The 10,342-nt window shown below is 42.1% G+C and overlaps 1 protein-coding gene across 1 annotated transcript; it reads left to right on the top strand.

Moving 5' to 3' along the window:
• Positions 1-67: 67 nt before the first annotated feature.
• parp12b (poly (ADP-ribose) polymerase family, member 12b) lies at positions 68-10,140 on the top strand. The gene is made up of 8 exons (XM_035748665.2): positions 68-482; positions 897-1,032; positions 2,192-2,456; positions 2,548-2,643; positions 4,366-4,492; positions 8,559-8,727; positions 9,075-9,195; positions 9,430-10,140. Exons 1-8 carry the CDS (start codon positions 136-138, stop codon positions 9,528-9,530), a joined length of 1,362 nt encoding a protein of 453 aa, XP_035604558.1. The 5' UTR covers positions 68-135; the 3' UTR covers positions 9,531-10,140.
• The last annotated feature ends 202 nt before the right edge of the window (positions 10,141-10,342 follow it).

Below are 10,342 nucleotides of genomic sequence, written 5' to 3'. Positions count from 1 at the left end.
ACAACGGGGCGACAATCGCCATTGCATTTCTGTGATGCTCTGAATTGAACTCGATCGCCCCTGCGTGGAGAAAAGTAGAACTACTAGCACTGACAATCTGTTGCTGGTTTTCTGCTTCCGCCTTCTCATCCGCAAATGAGAGAGGCACCAACAATGTCCAGCTACTCCAGAGTAATTCATCATGCCACCAGTATATTATGCAGCAACAAGGGTTCCCTGGCCCTCCAGCAATTGCACAGGAAAGTATTCCAGCGTATTGAAATAACTGAGGACGACTTTTGGTACATCGTGAAGAAGTGTTCTCGGTTTGTTGCGGTGCGGAACCGAGAGAGGACGGACGAATGGGGAACTGACTGTGTGATTGTCGCCAAAACGTCGCTGCGACTGTGTAAAAATTACACAAAACAAGATTGCAGAGATTGCCAGGAGCTTCACCTTTGCAAATATTTTGTTTATGGAAACTGTAGATTTGGGAAAGGCAGGTAAGAGAAACCTCGACCGTGGTGAGTAGTTTTTGCGAGGTTTGAAGAGGGGAGTGGCTAGCTAGCAGCAGCATATAGAATATATGAGATAGCCATCACGCCCCCTTTTATTCTGTATTGATCAATCTGGAGAAATAACACCTGCATCCTCTAGTCTAGTCCACTAATGTATGTACAACTTGTGTTAGCACATTTATTAATATCATCAGGTATATTATAAATACAACATATTGCCATTTGATGCAGAATTACCTATTTGCTTAGATTCCTTGATTTGGAACAAGGCATATCATGATCATGAGTTTTCAGTAGCCTACACAAAAACAAAATGATGCTTGATGTCTTTATGGTACACTCCTGTCTGTTTACCTACTCTACTCCGGTCTGTGTGTGTGTGCTGTTCTCTCTCTGTAGGAAGCAGTGTAAGTTCTCCCATGATGTGCGTTCAGAGCATAACTACACGCTCCTGAGGGAGTGCACTCTGCATGAGCTGCACGAGGATGACCTGTTCCTGTTACTGCTGCAGAATGATCCCACCCTGCTGCCGGAGGTAACACATACACACATACACCAACAGATTGCAGCCCAAATAAATGCTTCACAGAAACACACGCACACAAAATAAAGCACAGGCCGCTCCACTACAGACTAGAGCCCCACTACACACCTGGATGGAGCCTTACCAGGGCCTGGCGGTCTCCATTAAGAAATGAGCCCAGTTCCAATCCCTAGCACCTCTCCCTAAGCCCTTGTAGACTTTCATATACCCTTTCTCCCTTAGATGAATACAGTAGAAAGGCAATGCTGTGACTCATGCTCTCTTTGTGTGTGAATTTGTCTTGCTCCTTTAAGTAAAATGTGGGACGTTTCTGCATTACAGGTTTCTGCCCTCAGGGAGTGTAGCAGTGTTCTGAGTGCTCTTTGTGTACGAGCTCATGGGTAGAAGGCGTAGACCTCTATTTTTCTCTCTCACTCTTTTTATCTCTCTCATTCTATCTCCCCAAAGAGGGAAGGACAGGAGTAGCTTACATCCTGGCATTCCAGAGAAGGGAATTCTGGACAAGTCTATAGGCAGGTTCAGTGCCAGTGAGAAGTGAATCCTGCACACTGATTGGACGATACCGCTCCGAACAAGATGCACCCGTAATCTGATTGGACAACTATACGGAGACAAACAAGTTTCTCAAAAAGAAAAGGAAAAAACGCGCGTTCAGTTTTCCGAGAGTGATGTTGGCTCATCCAGTCTAAAAAAATATCACAAGTAAATCGATGAAAAGGTTGAAAAGACAAAAGAAAAAAACACTACGAATACCATCACGTCCAGCCTAAAGCCCAGTGTGGGTGAAGAGTGATCTGAGATGAAGACAAGCCACCTTGAACCTGTGGGACTTCTTGTGTGTAAAAAAAAAAAAAAAAAAAAAAAAAAAATGAACAAAAAAAAGAGCAAACAAAGAATGTTATATTTTTTTTAAAGAATAAAAAAAAATGGAAATATAAAAACTTACGCTGTTGATGTGGGTTTGTCCCCAGGAAGTATTCGTTACCCAGAGAGGTAAAGTAGAACTTCTTGGTGTGTGAGGTTAGATCATTTTTTGGCCGGTGACCATGTAAGCCTTCTAAAGGCAACTGCTTGACTCTGGTTGGCTATGTGTGACTGCATTTCCACGATGATTGTCTCTGACGTTGTTGCTGTGTGTTCCTGACGTCAGGTGTGCTCTCACTACAACAAGGGCTCCGGGCCCCACGGCGCATGTACCTTCAGGGACAGCTGCACCAAGGTGCACATGTGCATGCACTTTGTGCATGACGACTGCATGTTCGGGCCCAAGTGCAAGAGGCAGCATGTCATCGACCAGCATGGCCGCCGCATGCTGGAGGAGAGGGGCCTTAGCGGTGACATCATCAACGACCTTCCCTTCGTCTACCAGAACCTCCACCGCCTCAACACACCCACTACACCCTACACTGCTAAAGGTACGTAAATCCCTCACCTGGAGTGTGTGTGTGTTCTTTTGGCTTGATCTGCAGTATATGTGCATAATCCCTCTGTATATGTGTGTTTCAGAGCGTGTAGGTGAGCTGGTCTCCAGTCCTGTGGTCAAGAAAGAGGACAGGAAGGAGATTTGTCTGCATTTCATACGCAAGAACTGTAGATTCCAGGGTGAGCTCTCTTCTCCTTGATGTGAAATATTTATTTATTTTTGCCTGTTCAAATTGTATTTGTCACATGCGCCATACAACAGGCTACCCCCTCCCTCCCCAGGCTATGAAACTATGAAATAACACATGGAATCATGTTGTCATCAAAAAAGTGTTAAAGGAATCAAAATATATTTTTATATTTGAGATTCTTCAAAGTAGCCACCCTTTGTCTTGATGACAGTTTTGCACACTCTTGGCATTCTCTCAACCAGCTTCATGAGGTAGTCACCTGGAATGCATTTCAATTAACAGGTGTGCCTTGTTAATTTGTGGAATTTATTTTCTTCTTAACGTGTTTGAGCCAATCAGATGTGTTGTGATAAGGTAGGGGTGGTATACAGAAGATAGCCCTATTTGGTTAAAGACCAAGTCCATATTATGTCAAGAACAGCTCAAAAATGCAAAGAGAAACAGAAAATGCCATGAAGCGCTATGATGAAACTGGCTCTCATGAGGACTGCCACAGGAAAGGAATACCCAGAGTTAACTCTGCTGCAGAGGATAAGTCCAGTAGAGTTAACTGCACCGCAGATTGCAGCCTAAATAAATGCTTCACTGAGTTCAAGTAACAGTCATAACTCAACATCAACTGTTCAGAGGAGACTGCGTGAATCTGGCCTTCATGGTCAAATTGCTACAAAGAAACCACTACTAAAGGACACTAAGAAGAGACATGAAACGTGAGCAATGGACATTAGACCGGTGGAAATCTGTCCTTTGGTCTGATGAGTCCAAATCAGATTTTTAGTTCCAGCTGCCTTGTCTTTGTGAGACAGAGTAGGTGAACGGATTATCTCCACATGTGTGGTTCCCACCGTGAAGCATAGAGCAGGTGGTGTGATGGTATGGGGGTGCTTTGCTGGTGACACTGTTGCTGAATTATTTACGCACTTAACCAGCATGGCTACCACATCGTTCTGCAGCGATACGCTATCCCATCTGGTTCGCACTTAGGGGGACTATAATTTGTTTTTCAACAGGACAATGACTCAATAACACCTCCAGGCTGTGTAAAGGCAATTTGACCAAGAAGGAGAGTGATGGAGTGCTGCATCAGATGACCTGGCCTCCACAATCACCCAACCTCAACCCAATTGAGATGGTTTGGGATGAGTTGGACCGAAGAGTGAAGGAAAAGCAGCCAACAAGTGCTCAGCATATGTGGGAACTCCTTCAAGACTGTTGGAAAAGCATTCATCATGAAGCTGGTTGAGAGAATGCCAAGAGTGTGCAAAGGGTGGCTACTTTGAACAATCTAAAATATATTTTGATTTGTTTAACACTTGGTTACTACATGATTCCATATGTGTTATTTCCTAGTTTTGATGTCTTCATTATTATTCTACAATGTAGAAAATAGTAAAAAAAAATAAAGAAAGAAGAACCCTTGAATGAGTAGGTGTGTCCAAACATTTGACTTGTACTGTAGGGAGGGATAAAGTGACTGCATAGATAATTAACAGTGAGTAGCAGCAGTGTAAAAACAAAGGGGGGTTCAATGTAAATAGTCTGGGTGGCCGTTTGATTAATTGTTCACAGTCTTATAGCTTCGGTGTAGAAACTGTTAAGGAGCCTTTTGGACCTAGACTTGGTGCTCCCCTTTTGGTATATTTTCTATGCTTTTGGTATGTTTGGTTGTGGTTCTTTCATGCTTGTTTGTGTAATGTGTTTGTGTGCCCAGACCAGTGTATCCGTGTGCATTTTAACTTGCCCTATAAGTGGGAGGTGTTTGATGGGAACGGCTGGATACGCCTGCATCACACTGAGGACATCGAGAGAGCCTTCTGTGACCCCCGGAACACACACAGGTCAGGGTTCACCACTGCCCACTAAAGTTGAAAGTGGACTCTTCCGCACCTTTCAAACCAAGACATTTTCCCTCCAACTTTAGCATCCTGCTAACTTTTATTTCCGCGAACCAACCTAGTCGTGATTGCGGTAAAATTCTGCCTACGGCTTAGTATGAAATGTCGCCGTAATGCACTATGCTCTTAAAAGGAAATTCCACCCAAAACACCTGTATTTTTTTATTTTGAAAGTCCTATATCTTAATTTGATTGCTGACATGCAAAACAATTTGGGACTACATCAACAATTGACTAATGAAACAAATACCAAAAGATAGTTTTTGGGAGTTTTTCTTTAAGCTCTTGATGGTAGCTCGGCAGCGCCCTTACTACTCTCCTCCTAGCTGTTCCAAACTTTGCGAGGAATGTCACTTCACCCATCTCTTCACCATGCCCAGCACATTAACTGTTTTCTTAACCACACCTGGAAATATTCATAAATAATTACTTTGGGAATAAATATCACTGAATGATGCACATATTGGAATAAAGTAGGCTAACTCAATTGAAGGCATCAAATTGTTGCTTACTGAAACTCCGGAAGTCATCATTGTTATAATACATTTGAATTGTAGCCTTACCTGTGTGTGATCAACTATTTTAGCACCGTTTTGCGCTGCTTTGAGACAAGAGTGGGGCCTCTTGATAATTCAATCAATGTCAGAGTGTTATTTTCACTGAATCTCCATTTGGATGTTTGTTAGGCTACGATTAGGCTGTGGAAATGTTAGCGAAGTTGAGGTGAGTGATGCTCATGATCGTCTTGTCTAGTTGGCTCATGTATTGACACTGATCAGAGCATTTTGGCAGAATGTTATGTGGATTATTTTGCTCTTCAATTGCAGTCGTTTAGTAGCCTAGTCCTATCTGACCAAAAGATTGGGACTTGTCTTAATCAATGTGATTTTCTTTCTTTCTGTAGGATGTATTTGGTTAATTCTCTGTCTGGGAAAATAAGTAGAGGTGGTATAGCTCATCTATTTGTTCGCTCATCTATCACTGATAGAAACATTTAGCATGCAATAATGTAGCCTTAATCAAATATAGGCCTAACTCCAAAAGCCTGCAGAAGTTGTGAAATATGAACACGAGACATGCTTTTTCAAATATAGATTGCTACTTTTTTCAGTCGGTTTCATGATAAAGATTCTCTCAATCTAAGACCCTACGCCTGCTCCCTAACAAAGCGGAGTGAGGGTAGGAAAGTGATGAAACGTGGATTTAAACAAATACATTTAAAAAGCATGGGTTTACCTTGGGCTCTGTTTCAAAATAAAACTTTTTATATGACAGCGGTTCCACACTTTGCCATGACGCAAGTTGTGTGGGAAAAATATTCTTTGTATTTTATACGTTCGTCCCCTACTATAAAATACACTGAACAAAAATGTGACCGACAACCTCGATTCGGTCTTATGTAGCAAAATTTAAAATGGCGTTTTTTTAAATATTTTTTTTTACATTGGATAAAAGTAGAGACTCAGAGCCACAAAATGGTAAATCGTACAATGCAGTGGAGGAACAATGGGGAAAGTACTTCTGTTTCGAAAGTTGATAAACTTGTAACCTCACTTTTGAGAAAATGTCCCTGGAATGTTTTGGTACACCTTTTTCTTTGTCTATTGTTCACACCCTCTTAAGCCATAGCCTCACCCATCTCTTTTTAATGATTCACATGTGAGGCCATGTGCTGAACAGGGTGAGGAAGCAGTGTAGTAAACAACCAAAGATGAAGACTAGAAGTGGTGAAAGTAGTGGCCTACAATAAAGAAAAACTCCAGGTGAAACACACTTTATTTAGTCCTTGGCCTATATCCTAATCTGACTTTGGTGCAGGTCATGTTGTTCTTCACATTACCGTCTCTGGCAAAACACACACTATATCAAATAAAATCAAAGTATATTTGTCACGGGCACAGGATATAGAAGGTGTAAACGGTACAGTGAAATGGTTATCAAAAATAATGTATACATTTTTTATAATTATTAGATGATGCTTACCCAGACAGACACACTTGTCTAAATTGATGGGTCATGTGAAACAAATGCTATAACCACCTGCCAGCCACGTCTGCCTAATTGGATTGGTCACTATTGTCTAGACATGTTCATGGAATACAATAAATAGATGGTCGTAATCACTCCCAGACACACCTGGCTAACTTGCTGGGTCATGTAATCTGGCAAAGTGGAGTCCTTTTGTTTAGACATGTAGCAACAAATGAACCATAATCTCAACCCATACCGCTAGCAGTACAAACTGATTGTCATAGCTAGCCACCATGCATGAAATGCTGTAGTATGAACCTGCATGTAGCTAAAGCTTACCAACTAGGTTCAATGTTAGCTAGCTAACATTAGGCTACAACTAGCAATGCAAATGGTTTTCTGAGATACTAGTAATATTACTACACAGATCATACTTGTAACATTAGCTAGCTAGCGAGCCAGCAAGCTACTGTTCCCTAGCTAGCTAACAGTACTCTTTAACTTGCAATGAAAACAACTTTCTGACAGAATTTGAAATGTACAGTATAATATCTCAAAATGAAGCTAGATTCTTACCCGTATACATGGATCAACGCTTCACGGCAGACTGGAACCCCTTTTTACTCCGTTACAACTTGTTTGGCTCCCGTTGTGTCAAGTCACTCCAGTTCACACTGACCGTGTGCAGAAAGTCGTCCGTCACAACTTTTCCCTCTGATCTTTGTCGATAGCGCCTGCTAAATTGGTTAACTTGTATGCTCTCGTTGACTGGCCCTCGCTTCATATTCGTCGCCAAACCCACTGGCTCCAGGTCATCTATAAGTCTTTGCTAGGTAAAGCCCCACCTTTATCTCAGCTCACTGGTCACCATAGCAGTACCCACCCGAAGCACGCGCTCCAGGGTGGGTACTGGTCACTGGTCACTCCCAAACCAAGTCCTTCTTTGTCCGCCTTTCCTTCCAGTTCTCTGCTGCCAAATGGAACAAATTGCAAAAAACACTGAAGCTGGAGACTCATATCTACCTCACTAACTTTAAGTACCAGCTGTCAGAGCAGCTCACAGATCACGGCACCTGTACATAGCCCATCTGTAAATAGCCCATCCAACTACCTCATCCTGTTGTTTTTTTTGTGTTTTTTTTTGCTCCTTTGCACCCCAGTATCTCTACTTGCACATTCATCTTTTGCACATCTAGCACTCCAGTGTTTAATTGCTAAATTGTCATTAATTTGCCACTATGGCCTATTTATTGCCTACCTCCCTTATCTTACCTCATTTGCACACACTGTATATAGACTTTTTCTCTATTGTGTTATTGATTGTATGGTTTTTTTGTGACTCTGTGGTGGTGTTTGTGTCGCACTGCTTTGCTTTATCTTGGCCAGACACAGTTGTAAATGAGAACTTGTTCTCAACTAGCCTACCTGGTTAAATAAAGGTGAAATAAAAATAAAATACATTCAGGGCACTGTTTTCGAGAGCAGTAGCAACACTTTTGCAGTTCTCCATTGATAACGTTATATCTTTCTAAAAAGCTGCAGGAACAAGGATCATTTACACATACTGAGCAGCTCACGTTATAGACATAAGCATGCGAAATCGAAAACTGTGATTATTTTTTAAATTATTGAACCGAAACCGAACTTACCACAAAAAGCACTAATCGCTAAGCACTAGTAGTATCCTAAACCTATCGATGTTCCATTTAGCTGGGTGAATGGAATATGAATGACAGTCATCCAATATGCTGTAATAGAAATAAAAGCCCTGCTCATGAAGTAAAAAACATCCTCCCTCATCTTAAACGACATCGACCACCACTGACGTCCCCCCATATCGGCCCACATGCACTCTCTCTCCTTACCTTGCTGGCATGTGCACGCGAGATATAAAAGGCTTATCCAAGCAAGAGTGTGGTAAAAATAGAATGGTATGAACTGGGTTCTAATAAACATTAGCAGATTTTTTTTACAGGCAACATACCGTAAGTCTGACTGTAAAATTAAAACAATCCATGAATGTCTCTCTCTCTTTCAGTCCGGGCTCTCGGCCAGTAGACTTCCTAACGATGACACAGGAGTCAGACCCCGTGCGGCGCCTGTCCACGGTGTCCTCGGTAACAAAGCCGGCTCACTACATCCTGACCACTGAGTGGTTGTGGTACTACAAGGGCGACCACGAGAACTGGATTGAGTTTGGAAGACCCGTGAGTCTGGAGGGAGAAGGGGAGGCATTGAGTTCTGTGGTGGTTGTTTTGTGGTTGAGATATGGTTGTGAGGATTCAGTGATGTTAAGTTGTATTGGTGCTGTTATGGTTTAAGAGCATTCATTATTGATAAAGGCCAAGATTCAATGCAAGGTGCTCTATAGAGCAGCACATTACTCTCGAGTTTTAATTTAGCATGAGCCGACATGCACAGCGTTTACCGTGAATGCTATCTCCACGAATGTCGGGGAAATTACCATTAAAGGGCGCATTGTCGGCAGTCCAGTGTGCTGCTCTATAAAACGCCTCGGATTGAATCCTAAAATATGTGCTGGTGTTGCGGTCAGGACGATAAACAGCGTACGACATCCCTCTCGTCCCGGGAGCTGGAAGAAGCGTACCTGGCAGATAGATCTGCTGAGGTCACCATTATGAAAGGTCACCGCAACTACTACCTCAGTTTTCAAGGTAAAGCCCTTGTTACACCCCCAACATGTGCTTGCACTGAAATAGCTGTGTAACAAATGAACCTGATCAATATGTTTTATATCAAAAACGTACAGGGACCAGGACGAGGAGTCATTCATCTTTTGACCTCTCCCTTCCTTCTTTTTTATTGTACCCTTCCTTTCTCTACCCTACCCTCATTTCCTCTGCCCCTCTCCTCATCAACTTGTCCTCCACTTTCGAACCTTCCTGTAGACATGTACCAGCGGAACCCCAAACACAACACCAAGAGGAGGGTGCGTCGCCGACCACGCTTCATCTCCATCATGGAAGTGGAGAACAAGACTGCACCGTAGAGAGAGAGAAGGGAGAGAGAGAAAATAAAGAGGATGAATAAATGGGCAGATCTGTAGCTCTCTGAAGGAATGGAGTACATTTTACTCTGGATCTGGTGAGTGGGGATAAATTGGACTGGCTGGCAGTCACCCCAATACAACACAGTATGTAAATCACTCAATACCACAGGGACGACTACCAGGTACAGCCAGGAAGAGCCAGCGATGGGAAGTCCGTGTGTTGATCATTTCAAATAATGTTAGTGATATAATATGCAATTCTTTGCAATCATTTTTTGGGGGGTTCATTGGGAAACCTGGTGCCCTCAACTGAAGTCTGTTTCTACATTTCCTGTAAGCAAGTAATCAATATCTAGGTACAACTCATCTTTTATGTACAAACTGTCTGACTGTAGACAAATGAGGAAGTAAGTTTTTTTTGTGTGTATATTTTAACATTTAGAACATCTATCAAGTTATGAGTTAATCGCTGTAGTATATAACTCTATTTCCTAGCATGCATCTCTATATTTGTGTGAAGATGTGATAATAAACTATAGACTGGTCTGCCATGTTTATTTGTGGAATAGTTTTGTCTATTTTATGTTATTAAAGACCATACTCAAACTATCATTTGCATGTATCCCCATGTTTATCATAATTAATTACACAGAAACCTTATTTTGAAGATCATTTGGCCCTAATATTCTACATGAAATCCATATAGATCCATGATTCACAAGGGCCTATGCCTTGCACCAAGCAGGACAAGTTAACCGGTATTCTGAGTGCTATTCTCCAAGCCAATGACCAAGTATGTTGGCACAAGCATT

This window comes from Oncorhynchus keta, chromosome 33 (assembly GCF_023373465.1).
Source record: "Oncorhynchus keta strain PuntledgeMale-10-30-2019 chromosome 33, Oket_V2, whole genome shotgun sequence".
In the NCBI taxonomy this organism is placed as follows: Eukaryota; Metazoa; Chordata; class Actinopteri; order Salmoniformes; family Salmonidae; genus Oncorhynchus; species Oncorhynchus keta.
The sequence above is the reverse complement of the archived record's forward strand: the minus strand, read 5'-3'. Positions and strand labels throughout refer to the sequence as shown.

Bases quoted from the DNA above. Each gene is read 5' to 3' on its own strand.
- parp12b (XM_035748665.2), top strand. From the start codon at position 136: ATGAGAGAGGCACCAACAATGTCCAGCTACTCCAGAGTAATTCATCAT. The intron at 2,457-2,547 runs GTACGTAAATCC...TGTGTGTTTCAG, and splicing joins TACACCCTACACTGCTAAAG to AGCGTGTAGGTGAGCTGGTC. The intron at 8,728-9,074 runs GTGAGTCTGGAG...TGTTGCGGTCAG, and splicing joins GGATTGAGTTTGGAAGACCC to GACGATAAACAGCGTACGAC.